A 16,458-nucleotide genomic window follows, 5' to 3' on the forward strand; every position below is an offset into this window, starting at 1 on the left:
CATGACCCTATGGATGAACCGTAACCCACCAGTCCATGGGATTCTGCAGGCAAGAATACTGGAGTGGGTTGCCATGCCCTCCTCCAGGGGATGTTTCCAACCCAGGGATTCAACTCACATCTCTTATGTTTCCTGCATTGGCAGGCATGTTCTTTACTACTAACGCCACCTGGGAAGCCCTTATCTCACTTCATTATGATTATTTGTTTATTTTCATGATCTCCTGCGAAGTCCTTAAAGGCAAGAGGTGGATCTTTAACTTCCATACCTGGGACACTGACAACGCTGACTAGGACACTGTAGGCACTTACTGCTGCAACATCTGCTGCAATCAGCGGTTTCTAAAACATCTCTTAAGATTAGAGTGTTGCACAGTTAAGAGCATGGCGAGGAAATATATAAGGGCAGTCTGAACTAGTAAGAAAAAGTTCAGGTTAACAAGAAACTAAAGCCTGTAGTCATAAGAGTAGTGAGGGTTGCTGTCTAGCTTCAAAAGTAGTAACAGAGTACATGTAGTTGCTTTAGTTTTTCATGTGAAAAAGTGGACCAAAGTCTTATCTTTGGTAAGTGGGGGAAATAAAAATCAATTATTTCCTTTAATACACATGTGGAAAATTGCTGTTAATTCAGGAACCAGCTTAGGGCTGAAAAAGCTACCTATGGGGAGTCAGAGCTAGACAGTAACCCTCTTCACTACATTCCAAGGTTGAAATATTTCACTGAACTACAAAGTGAGGTCAATGAAGAGAAAGGCACAGTGATAAACCTTAGGAGAGTGGACAATTAGCAGCAATTATAAGCCCAAGCTCTTCACAGCAAGGCGACAGAGGTTTTCCCATGCTCCACTGATTTCCCAATTTGAAGGTAGACGTGGGTTTTGTTGTTGCGGTTGTTCAGTCGCTAAGTCATGTCCAATTCTGTGCAGTCCCATAGACTAGCCCGCCAGGCTCCTCTGTCCATGCGATTTCCCAAGCAAGAACACTGCAGAAGGTGGCCATTCCTGTCCCCAGGGGATCTTCCAGACCCAGGGATCCAACCCGGGTTGCCTGCATTGTAGGTGGATTCTTTATCATATGTACATTCTTTTCTGAAACTGAGTTTCTGGTTTACTTTGCTCTTTCATGCTTTCCCTGTTACCACGTTCCTACATAAATTAACCTTAGATTTAAGCCAGAACATTGATAACATGACTTTAAAATATGCACTTTTATTTCTTCCTATGGTAAATAAAAATTAATTTGCTTTAACAAGTCAATTGCCCCAGGGTTGTGCAATACTGGGAGCTACAAATTTCTGCCTCAAAATATCTTCATGAATCTGTGAGTGACTAACATTCCGTTGTCAAAAAGGACCAGTTAAAATCAGAAGGGGTTTAGGCGGTGAAAAGGCCAACTGTAGGGAGGCCGGGTGCCATTAGGTGTCTTTCAAAATGACTTGTGGCAAAAGTACAATAATGGACAGAGACAGAAACACAATAAAAATTTCCAGAAGCTCCTAATCTTCTTAGATTAAAAGTCTTAGAAACTCGATGCACACATACAAGCCAAACACTTTTTCTCCCGGGAATATCACACCTGCGGAAGAGCGGGGTGGGGAACCACAGGCTATCTCAGGCTGGGTCAGACCCGCAGGTTTCCCCGGTTCGAGAAACCAACCAAAAGGTAGTTCGATTCACCCTCGCTAGAGACGGAGATTCCCAACTTTCCTCCCTCGTTCCAGTGTCAGCGGCTTCCTGAAGGCCCCATGCCTGGTGGAGTGAAAGGGAAGGAACGAGCGGGCAGGAACCAGAGGAACCATCACCAACACAAACTTCTAAAAGCATACCGACGCTCACACACACAGAGATACACCGTCGCCCTGGAAACCAAATCAATCACCTCATCCCTCCTTTGGGGATCTCGGACCCACTCCTTTGCACCTCGGGTCGCAGCCCGGAGGAACCCGGGACCGAGAGAAGCGGGTCCTCTCGCAGCCCCGCCCCGGCCTCGCTCCCCTGGGCGCATACCGCGTAGAGGAGCACGACAGCCCCGGGACCGGTGGAGCCGACGGAGAAACAAGACTTGGATGAACTGGAAGGATCCATGCTGAGGCTGCTGTCCCGGGTGTGGCCTGGGATTCTTTGCTAAGCAGTGGTGGTGCTGCTGCTGTGGGCGGTTCTTCCGCGCGGGGCGGCCCGACCTCGCCTAGGGCGGCAGCACCCTCTACGGCCGCTCCACAGGACCCCGGGCGCCGCCATCTTAACCAGGACGGAAGCCGCGCGGGGACTTACGGCGCGCGCAACCCGTCAGAAACCGGAAGCGGACGGGGAGGCCCGCGAGATCTGTGCTGTCCCGCCGCGGCCCGCCGGCCTCACGATGGCTCAGGAGACCCGGTTGGCGACTTCCGCGCCTCCCGGTTCTCAGGCCCTTCTGGACACTTTGCTCCAGAACCTGTACGACTTTGGTGAGTGCCGGGCCTCGGAGCCCACGTGGAGAGCCAACTTAAGGACCCCGGACCTGGCTGGCCTCAGCTTTCAGGCTAAAGTTTCTTGCTCCTCGAGCACTCCTCGGCTCCTCCAACCAGGTTCAGATAATGGGTCCTGCACCCTCCCCTCGCCTACTACCGGGGTCTGTGAGTCTTTCTATGAATCAGATGTCCCAACTCGTTCCTGAGTGTGGGGGCCAACCGGCTTGCTTGTCGAAAGCATTAACGCTTTCAGACTTAACGAGGAGATGTGCACAGGACCTCAGGCTCTGGAAATGGCATCCTTTCTCATTCCCGACCTCTGGGAAGCCCCTTTCCCCCACGCACCGCCCAGATCCGCCTGATCCTCGGGCATTGGTGACAGCTTGTCGCGTTGGGACCTCTTCTTTTGGTGACTTCAGAGAATGGTTTCACATGAAGCTTTTCACGACCTCTCAGCCTTAAGTTGGCTGACTTATGCTCGCCTTACTTCATCTTGATTGCGGGAAAGGAAACTTAGCATTAAAGGTTGGGAACTCCTGGCACTTAAGCAAGGATCCAGTTCTACACACTCTGAAGAACTTACCCCAGGGAAGATGACACTCTTTCATGCACCGGAAATCATTAGGCATTAGTGCCTTATAGGTCAAACACATTTCTTAAATTTGTAGTGTGATGTTGCTGTTTTATTTTGGAGCCAGTTGCTCAAAATTCTAAGCTCATTACATAGCTTAGAATAAAAAATAATAGCTAAAAAGGCATTGCGATTTTACCATACACTCCATACTTTACATGTATATACTCATTTAATTATCACAACAATTCTATGAAATAGATAACTGTCGTTAATACTATTATTACAAGACAAATAGCATTATTGTAGAAATAAGCACTAGAGGTTAAAAAACTTGGAAGTTCACCCAGCTAGTGACTTGAAGAGTTTGGATTCTAAGCCCCACACTGTCTATTTCCAACTCCTGCACTTGTATTGACTTGTACTGTGGATAGAGTATCTCTGGGCCTTTGGAAATGTTGGAAGACAGAGAAGACTTAGTCTCTGACCTTGAGAAGTCCTAGAGGAGAAGACTTTTCTGCAAAATCCTAAATATAGTTTGTGTTAACACAGGCCGGAACTTACACTTGGAGCTCTGAAGACACGGGCTGTATCTACTTGTTTTTATATCCCTAATGCCAAAGCTTTTTTTAATGTGTATATTTTATTGAAATATAGTTGACTTAAAATGTTTCGGTGATTCATTTATACAAATACATGTATTATTTTTTTGGAGTTATTTTCCATCATAGGTTATTACAAGATATTGACTATAGTTTGATGTGCTATACAGTAAACCTTTGTTGCTTGTGCATATCTATTTTTTAATTAGAAATCTGGCATTCTATTTATACTAAGTCAAACAAGTGGAGTCAAAATGTAATTTTTTTAGTTAGGCAAAAATTCAAGTTTTCTTATATATATTATACATATGTATGCAAAAGCTTTTTAGAAAGAAAAAAGAAATGGAGAAATTGGAGAACATAATAAACTAAATGAAATGGGAGCACTGAAGATGAAGTAGAAAAAGTGAAACTAGGTAAAAAGTAAAAGATCATCTATAGTCTAATTGTTTTTAAACATGAGTGCTCATTAGAAACATATCTGGAGCTCTGAAGGAAAAAACTACCTGAGCATTGGTATTTTTCAAAAAAAATTCGAGATAATTCTTATATGCATCTGGATTTTAAAAAGTGATTACAGGTTTTTCTATTAGATCCTAGTTTTGGTGATATAGAGTTCTATTATTTTTCTGTTGACCAATCATGATACAATAGTGTTAAGTGAGTAGTGGTTACATAATTACAAAGTAAAAGATGTTTATCAGTTCTCACAGTCAATAGCCAGACAAAAAGCAATTACAATTACAATTGCAAGCCATAATGGGAACATGATTAACGATATAAAGTAATTACATAGAATTTAGGGGGGATCAAGTCGAGTGATGTGGTAAGTGGAAGTGCATACATGCACATTTTTCACCCACCCAGTCAGTGTGTTTTGGTTGGTGCATTTAATCCATTTACATTTAAGGATCTATATGTATGATCCTATTATTACTGTATATAATATAATATCCTACTATATTATTACCGTTTTCTTAATTGTTTGGTCTTAATTGTATAGGTCTTTCCCTTCTCTTGTGTTTCCTGCCTAAAGTTCATTTAGCATTTGTTGTAAAACTGGTTCCGTAGTGCTGAATTCTCTTAACTTTTGCTTATCTGGAAAGCTTTTGATTTCTTCATCAAATCTGAGGGAGAGTTTTACTGGGTAGAGTATTCTTGATTGTAGGTTCTTCTCTTTTATTACTTTAAATGTCATGCCCTTCCCTTCTGGCTTGTAGAGTTTCTGTTGAGAAATCAGCTGATAGCCTGATGGGAGTTCCCTTGTATGTTATTTGTGATTTTTATTACGACAAAATGGGGTTGCCAAGAGTCGAACATGACTGAGCAAACATCTCTTACTCAAGCTTCTTGATAGGAGGGACTGGGTCTTGCTCTGTGGGCAGGGCCTTGCTCAGTGAAGCTTTAATCCAAATGTCTGCTGATGGGTGGGGTTGCACTCCCTCCCTGGTAGTTTGGCCTGAGGCATCCCAGCCCAGGGGTCTGAGGGCTCTTCTGTAGGGTTAATGGCAAACTCCTAGAGGGTTTACTTGCTAAGGAGACCTTCCAGTGCCCCCGTCCCTATGGTGAGCTCCTTGCCAACCCACGCCTCCAGAGGAGGCCCTCCCACACTAGCAAGTAGTTTAGGTTCAGTCTCCTGTGGAGTCATTGCTCCTCTCCCCTGGGTCTTGGTATGTACAAAATTTTGTTTGTGACCTCCAAAGACTGGAGTCTCTGTTTACCCCTAGTCCTCTGGAAGGCCTGTAATCAAATCCCACTGGCCCTCAAGGCCAGACTCCCTGGGGATTCCAAGTCCCTGTCAGATCCCCAGGCTGGGAAGCCTGACAAGGAGTTCAGAACCTTCACAACAGTGCGAGAACTTCTTTGGTTTTATTGTTCTCCAGTGTGTGGGTCACTCACCGGAGGGAATGGGTTTGGATTTTATTGTGTTTGCACCCCTCCTACTGTCTCACTGTGGCTTCTTCTTTGTCTTTGGACGTGGGGTGTATTTTTTTTGGTGGGTTCCAGCATCTTCCTGTCGATGGTTGTTCAACAGCTAGTTGCAATTTTGGTACTCTTCCCGGAGGAGATGAGCACACATCCTTCTACTCCACCATCTTGACTAAGGTTTTCTAGTCGACTCTTAATACATATATTTTCTTACCAAAGGTTTGTGTTTTGAATTTAACTTTTGGCTGCACTGGGCTTCACTGCTGCCCGCGGGCTTTTCTCTAGTTGTGGTGAGTGTGAGCAAGGGCGCCTCTCTAGCAGTGGTGCGCTGGCTTCTCCTTGTGGGGACTTCTCTTGTTGCGGAACACAGGCTGTAGACTCACAGGCTTCAGTGGTCGCAGTTCATGGACTCAGTGATTGTGGCCCACAGGCTTAGTTGCCCCACAGCATGTGGAATCTTCCAGAAGCAGGTATCAAGTCTGTGTCCCCTACATTGCAAGGCGGATTCTTTACCACTGGACCACTGTGGTAAAGAAGTCTGATACACATTTACTGAATAAGAAACTGAGCAAATAGAAGCAAGCATAAATACTCAGCTAATATTTAGAGAGCCCTGTGATATTCATACTGTCAGTCAGTAGTGAGGCCTAGAGTTCTTGTCAGAACGTTCAGGTGACTGGTCAGAGTTGAAACGGTTAAAACAAAGGGGAGGTATATTAGTTGAAAATAAAGGCGTTCAGATTTAGCCAGTTGTCTTAAGTTCATCTTGGGCTTCCCTGGTGGCTCAGATGGTAAAGAATCTGCCTGCAGTGCAAGAGACGTGGATTCGATCCCTGGGTCAGGAAGATCCCCTGCAGAAGGGAATGGCTGCCCACTCCAGTGTTCTTGCCTGGAGAATTCCATGGACAGAGGAGTCCATGGGGTCACAAAGAGTCAGACACAACTCAGTGACTTTTACTTTTTCACTTTCAAAGGCTTTCAAATTAAGCCAGTTGTCTTAGATTCATTTTCGTTTATAACCATGAAAGGAAATAGGAAGACTGTGGTACCCACCTGTAACCCTAGTGAGTGTTAAAAAGCAGCAGTGGTGGATCTGCTTACATTTTTAGTACAGACTGTGAGCCAGCCAGGATTGTCAGTTCCTGGGATGTTGTCACGATGGCATTTTAGTCAGGACCACGGCAAGGACTAGGTAATTGTGCTAAGAGTCAGAGACATGAATGTAATTACCTTGGGAAAGATGACTAAGCGCTTTGGAGTCTCTGAATTGTGCGGATGTTGAATACGACCCTCCGAAGAAAAACAAATATCTTCTTTGTGTGTATTTCTGGGTGTTTGTAAACTGTGACATATGGACGTGCGCATTCCTACATTTGATATTGGTGACAGCTGAAGCACAAAATATTTATTTTTCCTTTTTGTGTTCGAACAAACAGGAGAGACAGAAGATGAAACAGAAGAGAAAAGAGTCAGAAAAAAGAGAGAGAAGAAGAGAGGTACGGGGCCCCTAGCAGCTTTGGCAACAGAACCAGCTCCCCAACCTGAGTCTCTTGTCAGAGGCCAGAGGAAGAATGCTGCCAGCTTCTTTCAGGAGCTCCGGGAAGAGCTGCAGGGCGCTCCTGCTGTGACCCCCAGTGGTTCCCCTGCGGGACCTGCTGGAGCTGCAGCAGCCTGCTCTCCCCCAAGGAATGACAGGGAGCCAGTAGAAGTGGTCCAGTTTCACAGCCGAAGTAAAAAAAGGAAACAGAAGCCAGATCAAGACGAGAACACAAAGGTAATGAATCGGCTCATGTGTGAAAACCCTGATGTTGTCCTGCCACAGTTCTAGGCCCTGGGATGTAACAGTGAACAAAACAGGCAAAAACTGCCTGCTCTGAAGGAACTTCCATGCTGATGAAAAGCAGAGGGATTCTGCTGAGCAGCAGTCTCAGGCTGCATTTGTAATTCTGGCCCAGGATTCAGTCCACGAGAGAGAGGCGTGGTTTCTTATCCAAACTTTTTCACAAGTTTTTGTCAGGTTCATTGCAGAAATCCAGATGTTTACATTTCTATTGCTTTTCCCATGTCCTCCAAACTTTTGTCTGTCAGCAAAAGAAAAAGAGGATTGTCTTAGTTTCTTGGGTCTGCTGTAGAGAAATTAATTCTCTCACAGTTCTGGAGGCCCGAAGTCCAAATTATGGTGTTGGCTGGGCCGTGCTCCCTTCTTCAGAGGGTGAGTTCTTCCTTGCTTCTTCTATCTTCTGACAGTTATAGAACTCTGAACTCTTCCTCCGTCTATATATGGCCTTCTTCCTGGTGCCCAAGTCTCGAATCTCTTGCCTTTCTCTTAGAACAACACCCATCATTGGATGTGTTGTTGTTGAGTCGCTGAGTTGTGTTCAACTCTTTGTGACCTGGTGGACTGCAGCACGCCAGGCTCCTCTGTGCTCCATTACCTCTTGGAGTTGGCTCAGACTCATGTCCATTGGGTTGGTGATGCTATCTAAACATCTCATCCTCTGCTGTCCCCTTCTCCTTTTGCCTTCAAGCTTTTCCAGCATCTGAGTCTTTTCCAAGAAAAATCAGCTCTTGGCATCAGGTGGTCCAAGTACTGAGCTTCAGCTTCAGCGTCAGTCCTTCCAGTGAATATTCAGGGCTGCTTTCCTTTAGGATTGACTGGTTTGATCTCCTTGCTGCCCAAGGGACTCTTCAGAGTCTTCTCCAGCACTGCAATTTGAAAGCATCAATTTTTCAGTGCTCAGCTTTCTTTATGGTCCAGCTCTCACATCAATACATGACTACTGGAAAAAACCGTAGCTTTGACAAAACAGATCTTTGTTAGGCAAAGTGATGTCTCTTCTTTTTAATATGTCATTGGATGTAGGGCCACCCTAAATCTGGGATGGATCTCATCATGAAATCCTTAACTCCATAACACTACAGAGATGCTTTTCCAGAGAAGGTCACATTCACAGATTCCTGACATTAGTGCATGGTCATATCTGTTTGAAGACCGTGATTCAACCCACTGCAAAGACAGCTAGGCTTGCATATGCCTGATGAACGTGTGAACACAGGCTAGGATGTAGCCATATCTCCTTTGATCCTAGGTCAACCTTCCAATTCTTACAGTATCCAAGTACTGGGGCAGTGGGAATTCTTACAGGCAGACAAGAAATGGATTCTTTTGGCCCTTGCAGCCAGAGCTCCCAAGCTGGCCAGCCAGGGAGCTTCCAAAGACCGGTTTTCTTTACCGGTGTAGGGTACTACAGTGAGCCAGACAAATATTAGTATTTTCTGTGTGTGCCATGATATGAAGAAGGTTGGAGAACAGTGCTGTGAAATACAGTACTGCCTTTGGGGAATTTAACTGACATTAAGCATCTAGATACCCTTATTTCCTGAAATGTCTTGGTCTTTAGTTTCCTCTTATATTCACTTGTGTTCATCCTTCTGGAAGAGAGTTTTGTTTTGTTTTTTCTAATAGAAAGGACAAAGAAAGTTGTCATTGAATGAGTCTGTATCTCCCTGTCTCTTAATAATAGAACAAGTATAGCAGTCTTTTTCTTTCTGCTCTAGAGAATCCCCTTTCCACCGTGGTTGGCTTTTCTCAGGAGCCTCAGCTCGTTTTACCTTTTGATGTGGACCTTTCTGTTTATTTGTTCACTCTGGGCTGTGCTGCGCCTTCGTTGCTGCAATGGCTTTTCTCTGGTAGTGGTGAGTGCGGCTGCCCTCTAGTTGCGGTGTGTGGGCTTCTCATTGCCATGACTTCTCCTGTTGCCGAGCACGTGGGCTTCAGGAGTTGTGGTGCGCTGGCTTAGTTGCCCTGCGACCTGTGGAATCTTCCTGGACCAGGGCCTGAACCTGCGTCCCCTGCATTGGATTCTTAACCACTGAACTACCAGGGAAGTCCTCATTTTACATTTTGGACTTCCTCACCTTAATGAAATTTTTTAGCTTTTCTTGGTGTTCTGCCCTTTTTTCCTTTCTAAAATTTATCTTCTGAAGATGTAAATGTGTCTGGCTAAGGAGACAGTATATGAACACAATGAAAATACATATGTCCATAAAAAGACTTTAGAATGTTGATATTGCAACTTATAAATAACTGCAAATTAATATAGTGCTAGTCATTATGGCGTATCCTGGGTATAAGGCATGCCAGGCAAAGGCCAGTTCTTTGGCGTAATTAGGACACATAATGCTATGCTAAGAGTTTGCAGAACATGGAAAAATGTACATGTTGTGGCCCCTGCTCTCTGAAAACTTACAAGTCACCATCGGACAGTCAGACAGACATGGAATCAGCAAAAGTACATGATAAAATACTGGTGGCTTCCATTGACCAATCACAGGAACAGCTGGTCACGTTTGAAGTATTCTGTTTTTTATTCCTGTTTTCCTTTTATTTCTCCATTTATGTGGCTCCCCCCACTAGCCGATTCTCCATGTGAGTTCCTGTTGCCCTCTGTTGTCTGAAGTACTCTTGAGAACACAAGAGGTACTGGCAAGTAAGTGACCTTCTTTTCCCAGAATTTAGGTTGTGCCATCAAAAATGATCCAACTACACAGTGTACTGAAACAAATATTCTTGGGTGTGATGTGGTGATTTATAATAAGAAATACTACATTAAACATTTGCTTCTGTTTCTGGCATAGAACTCCTAAGTCCCTTGGAATTTCTTCAAAGATGAGAGCAATAAAGGTGTCTTTTGTGTCAGTGAAGTGACTTGGAAAGCATCCTTGAGTGGGAACTAGTTGCCAGGAGAACCACCCTTGTGATTAGAGGATTGGATCGTTCAGTCCTGCCCCCTGAGCTCTGGAGAGGGCAGGTGTACTCAGTTATGCCTGTGTGAGGAAACCGCTGAAACTCCACAGGGGATGGGGTTTGGTTTGGAGAGCTTCTGGGTTGGTGAGCATGTGGAGGTGCTGCGAGAGTGGGGCCCAGAGAGGGGATGCGGGGTCCTCTCTGCTTCCCACATGCCTTGCCCTCTGCATCTCCTCCATCTGCCTGTCCCCGAGTTACAACCTTTTAAAATAAACTGGTGATCTAGGAAGTAAACGGGTTTCTTGAGTTCTGTGAGCTGCTCAAGCAAATTAGTTGAACACAAGGAGGGGGTCAGGAGAACTTGCAGTCTGTAGGTGGTGGGTCAGATGTGCTACAGGTAACAATCTGGGCTTGCTGCTGGTCTGAAGTGGGGATGGTGTTGTCGGGCTGAGCCCTTTGCCTGTGGAATCTGTGTTGTCTCCAGTACATACTGTCAGAATTGCATCGAGCTGTGAACACCCAGCTGTGTGTTCTGTGTGTGTGTTCTGATCTACAGTACGCTGCTTTATTGTACACTGGCTCCCACGTGTGAGGCAACCTTCTCCCCTACATTAGAGTTGGTGATCAGAACCCCTTTTAATGGACTCTTTTGGGAACTTGGCCACCACTTGTATATTTAACCCATTCCAGATAATCTGACCCATAAATAAACTTCCTGATCATGTCCTGTTTGTAAAGCTCTGATTACAGAAGTAATTTGACAAGAAATAGTAGGTCAGAGGTCACTTTACATTGATTCATTCATTCATTTATTCTGTAAGTAATTGGGTGCCTACTATTTGCCAGACCTAGGAGATGCCACAGTAAACAAGATAATAGTCCTCTGCTTTCATGGAGTATATTGTTTATTAGTACAGTCAGGCAAACCCTGCATAAATTAATAATATACTTTAAAAGTGTTATAAGCACTCTGAAGGAAAGATGCAGGGTCCTGAGAGTAACAGGCAGAACCTCCATTGGAGCCAGTGGTTGGAAGTGTCCAAGGAGGTGACTCTAGGCTCACACTGTGTTGAAGGGTGCCAGGGATGGGAGAGAGGAGAGCAATGTAGGCAGAAGATGGCCCTGCTGCTGTCCTGAGCTGTCTAGAGGCCTGCAAGGTTCTAGGAGCTGGGAGACTAGCAGGAGGAGGACAGGGGGGAGAAGGTGTGAGCTGTTAGAGACACAGGCTGGGGCCAGTCACACCAGGCCCCAGAGACTTGGGGCCTTCGGATTTAAAGTGCGTAAAGAACCACATGGAAGAATTTAAGCAGGGGCATGAAGTGATCTGATTTATATTTTGAAAAGATTGCTGTGTCCCCTGCATGGTAAATGGATTATAGGTAAAGCAGTAGCCAGAGGCATGAGGGGACAGGGTGAGGTGTTTACTGCAGAGTCCAGGTTCAAAACGGGTTGGCTTGGACTTGTGATTTGAGAGTGGAGTGGATGAGCCCACTCTTTAATGAGTGCAAGGCTGCCTGTAAGGAAGAAAGTTCCTATGCTCTGAGGAAAGGGTCAGGTGTAGCTTAAATGATCCAAGTGTTATTCGGCCATCAGGGCTGTGTCTGACAAGCCTATTTCTCCACCCTTAACATGGGTCCATCTCGTGAACCTTAGCCGCCTCTGTGGCCTCTGTAGAAAAGAGACAAGAAAGACATAGTAAAAACAATAAAGCAGCGCCCCGATCGGAAGGGACGCGTGGATCCTTTGGCATGGGCTGTGGTGCACGTACACTGCTTCTGAGCATGTGATGCTTTGCCAAGTAAAGATTGGCCAGTATTTCCTGAAAGCTTACTGTGTATATTTGTTGCTCAGACATGTTGAACTCATTGCAGTCCCATGGCTGTAGCCCACCAGGCTCCTCTGTCCATGGGATTCTCCAGGCAAGAATACTGGAATGGGTAGCCATTCCCTTCTCCAGGGGATCTTCATGACCCAGGGATTGAACCCAGGTCTCCCACACTGCAGGAGAATCTTTACCATCTAAGTCCCCAGGGAAGCCCCATTTCCTGAGTGGTTGATGTGTACTAAAAGTGATTACTTATGTTCCTTAACCAGTTGAATATTTCATTGAATCTTCACAGTTCATGTGACCTGTCTTCATTTTGCAGAGGAGATTGATGCCTAGAGAGATTTAATGATTTGCTTGCATATAAACAGTCACCCCACCATCCCATATATGCAACTCCAATACCCCAGAGCTTTGGAAAGCACAAATTTAGGTGTTTTTTTTTTTTTTGTAAGTTTGGTACAGATTTATTTGGCAGCAAAACCTGACGTGAACTGACGTGAGGCTTAACAGTTATTTTTGTTGGTTACATTTGACATAAGCATTTATAGGCGTTGCTGCAGAAATATGAATGTGCTTAATTATGAGTTGCTGTCTTAGACCCCACTGGAAATGGTACACAATATTCCATTGTGTACCATTGAATGGGAAAGATTATAGAGATCTCTTCAAGAAAGAGGTACAAAGGGAACGTTTCATGCAAAGATGGGCAAAATAAAGGACAGAAATGTACACAGTATTCAGTATATTCACAGTATTTCCTTCTGAATTTTCTTAGATGAAGGATTGTGGATGTGAAAAAGTGCTGAAGTTCTGACCCCAGGCTTTCTGGCTTAAAAGCTGTCTGCCTAACTACGATACCAGTGAGAGGAGCGCAGGTTAGTTAGGCTGTTTGTCCCTTGAGCAACACGTGTGCACTGCGCCAGAAGTGGCGTTAGCCCTAAAGACATTCTGTCCGGTCACTGCCCCCGCTTCTCACCGCCCTCACAGTCTCTGTAGTGTCCCAGCCTGCGTGCACGCTCAGTCGCTTCAGTCGTGTCCGACTCTTTGCAACCTCGTGGACTGTAGCCTGCCAAGCTCTTCTGTTCATGGGATCCTCCAGGCAAGAATACTGGATTGGGTTGCTATGCCCTCCTCTAGGGGATTTTCCTGACCCAGGGGTCAAACCCGAGTCTCCTCTGTCTCCTGCATTGCAGGAGGATTCTTTTTCTGCTGAGCCACCTGGGAAGCCTGCAGTATTCCAGGGCTACCCTTGAGCATCACCCTTCAGCTGTACCAAGTCCCCTGCTCTTTAGTGGATCCAGTCAGATAGTTATTAGGAAGAAACTAATCTAGTTGAAATAATAATTTTTTGAATTAATGTATTTATTTTAATTGGAGGCTAATTACTTTACAATATTGTGGTGGTATTTGCCATACATTGACATGAATCAGCCGTGGGTGTACATGTGTCCCCCATCCTGAACCCCCCTCCCACCTCCCTCCCCACCCCATCCCCTCAGGGTTGTCCCAGTGCACTGGCTTTGAGTGCCCTGTTTCATGCATCCAACGTGGACTGGTGATTGATTTCACATATGCCAATATACATGTTTCAGTGCTATTCTCTCAAATCATCCCACCCTCGCCTTCTCCGCAAGAGTCCAAAAGTCTTTTTTATATCTGTGTCTCTTTTGCTGTCTCGCATATAGGGTCGTTGTTATTATCTTTCTAAATTCCATATATTTGCGTTAATATACAGTATTGGTGTTTTTCTTTCTGACTTACGTCACTGTATAATATGCTCCAGTTTCATCCACCTCATTAGAACTGATTAAAATGCGTTCTTTTTTTAATAGCTGAGTAATACTCCCTTCTGTATATGTACCACAGCTTTCTTATCCATTCGTCTGCTGATAGGCATCTGGGTTGCTTCCATGTCCTGGCTATTGTAAACAGTGCTGCGATGAACATTGGGGTACACGTGTCTCTTTCAGTTCTGGTTTCCTTGGTGTGTATGCCCAGCAGTGGGATTGCTGGGTTGTATGGCAGTTCAATTTCCAGTTTTGTAAGGAATCTCCACACTATTCCCCATAGTGGCTGTACTAGTTTGCATTCCCAGCAACAGTGTAAGAAGGTTCCCTTTTCTCCACACCCTCTCCAGCATTTATTGTTTGTAGACTTTAGGATAGCAGCCATTCTGACTGGCGTGAAATGGTACCTCATTGTGGTTTTGATTTGCATTTCTCTGATCATGAGTGATGTTGAGCATCTTTTCACGTGTTTGTTAGCCATCTGTATGTCTTCTTTGGAGAAATGTCTGTTTAGTTCTTTGGCCCATTTTTTGATTGGGTCGTTTATTTTTCTGGTATTGAGCTGCCTGAACTGCTTGTATATTTTTGAGATTAATTCTTTGTCAGTTGCTTCATTTGCAATGATTTTCTCCCATTCTGAAGGCTGTCTTTTCACCTTTCTTATAGTTTCCTTCATTGTGCCAAAGTTTTTAGGTTTAATTAGGTCCCATTTGTTTATTTTTGCTTTTGTTTCCATTACTCTGGGAGGTGGGTCATAGAGGATCTTGCTGTGATTTATGTCAGAGAGTGTTTGCCTGTGTTTTCCTCTAGGAGTTTTATAGTTTCAGGTCTTACCTTTAGATCTTTAATCCATTTTGAGTTTATTTTTGTGTATGGTGTTAGAAAGTGTTCTAGTTTCATTCTTTTGCAAGTGGTTGACCAGTCTTTTAATGCTCAGGACTCTGTTCCTGCTTTGCTGGAGAATTAGCATGGTATGTCTTACTCTGGAACTTGTTGGGTCTTGGGTGGAGCTTGGTTTCAATGTGGGTGTGGAGGCTTTTGGGTGAGCTCTGGTCTATTAATGTTCCCTGGAATCAGCAGTTCTCTGGTGCTCTCAAGTTTTGGAGTTAAGCCTCCTGCCTCTGACTTTCAGTCTTATTCTTACAGTAGCCTCAAGACGTCTCCATTCATACAGCACAGATGACAAAACATCTGGGTTAGTGGTGAAACAATTCTCCACAGTGAGGGACACCCAGAGAGGTTCACAGAGTTACATGGAGAAGAGGGAGGAGGGAGATAGAGGCGACCAGGAGGAGAAGAGGGGGAATCAAACGGGAAGAGAGCAGTCTAGACAGTAATCAGTTCCCTAAGCATTCTCCACAGCCCAGAATACCCTGAGAGATTCACAGAGTGAGGTAGAGAAGGGAAGGGGGAGGGAGGAGATAGAGGTGACCTGGGGGAGAAAAGGGAAAGTCAAAAGGGGAGAGAGCAATCAAGCCAGTAATCACACCCCTAAGAGAAAATGTTCAGTACATTAGATTGAACATTAGATTCTTAAAGGTACAAAATTGGTAACAAATACCAAAAAGCAAAGATTTAAAATCTAGAGTAGAGGTTAGACTCTCAAAAATACAATATTAAATATAAAAAACAAAATGAATCACAAAAATTGTAAAAAATATATGAAATTTGCTTTAAAAATAGGGTCTTTTTTTGCAAGGTAATAGTAGGTTATAAAAATGAAAATTAAAGGACTAATAAAGAACTTAAAAAAATTAAAAAGTGATAATAATAAAAATATATCTAGGAATTTCTCTGGAGCTGTTGTGGGCAGTGTGGGGTCAGTTCAGTTTCAGATAGTTCCTTGTTCCACCTTGAGAAGACTCAAGGTCTATAGGCCCCCTCGATGCTTAGTCAGTGTTAACCACAGGGTTTTTCTGTTGCACCTGTCACTTCCAGAGTGGTTCCCTGTTCTTTGTTTATTTTGGCTTCTTCTGCAAGTCTCTTCAGTGTCTAATTTCCGCCCTGACACAAGGGGGCAAAGATGGTCACTTACTGAGGCTCACGTGTTCAGTTATGTTGTGGGGAGGGAGGGACGCTGCAAACAAATATCGTTGGCATGTGTGGGGAGTGCTCGCAGTGTATGGACCACCCTGGGCTTGCCCCTGCTCACGGGGTGTGTGGTTTCCCGGTCTATATTGCTCAGGCTCCAGGGTGCTCTGCAGGGGCACTGTCCAAAGCAGATGCTGCATTTTGTTCCCTTCCCAGGTCCGAGCAGCTCAGGCAACCAGGTGCGTGGGGAGCGCACTGTCCCCGGTGGGCCATGCGTCTTACTCACCTTCCCGGTCCCAGCCCCTTGGTTTCCCGGGTGCGCTGTTGGGAGCACCGTCTCAGGTGTGCCGTGTGTCTCCTCTGGGGAGCTGATCTCAGGCTGCAACCCTCCTGGCAGATGTCAACCATCCAGGAGCCCAGGAAGACTTGGTTAGCAACTGGGAGCCTGCTCACAGTTTGGTGGAAGACGCTGGTCTCTGGGGATAAGATTGGAGTAACCCCTTGCCTTCCGGCTCTGG

General features: G+C 45.0%; 2 protein-coding genes across 3 annotated transcripts in view; one reads left to right on the forward strand and one right to left on the reverse strand.

Annotated features, from left to right (window-relative positions):
• Positions 1 to 2,144, reverse strand: part of GNPAT (glyceronephosphate O-acyltransferase) — a 34,530-nt gene extending 32,386 nt beyond the window's left edge. For both annotated transcript variants that reach the window (XM_043477144.1, XM_043477146.1), the window contains exon 1: positions 2,006 to 2,144. In XM_043477144.1, coding sequence (XP_043333079.1) covers positions 2,006 to 2,083 — 78 coding nt within the window. In that variant the 5' untranslated portion in view covers positions 2,084 to 2,144. The remainder of the gene's footprint in view (positions 1 to 2,005) is intronic.
• A 76-nt stretch (positions 2,145 to 2,220) lies between these two features.
• C8H1orf131 (chromosome 8 C1orf131 homolog) overlaps positions 2,221 to 16,458 on the forward strand; it is a 31,177-nt gene continuing 16,939 nt past the window's right edge. The window contains exons 1-2 of the mRNA XM_043477147.1: positions 2,221 to 2,442; positions 6,984 to 7,321. Coding sequence (XP_043333082.1) covers positions 2,355 to 2,442; positions 6,984 to 7,321 — 426 coding nt within the window. The 5' untranslated portion in view covers positions 2,221 to 2,354. The remainder of the gene's footprint in view (positions 2,443 to 6,983; positions 7,322 to 16,458) is intronic.

Source organism: Cervus canadensis, chromosome 8 (genome assembly GCF_019320065.1).
Source record: "Cervus canadensis isolate Bull #8, Minnesota chromosome 8, ASM1932006v1, whole genome shotgun sequence".
In the NCBI taxonomy this organism is placed as follows: domain Eukaryota; kingdom Metazoa; phylum Chordata; class Mammalia; order Artiodactyla; family Cervidae; genus Cervus; species Cervus canadensis.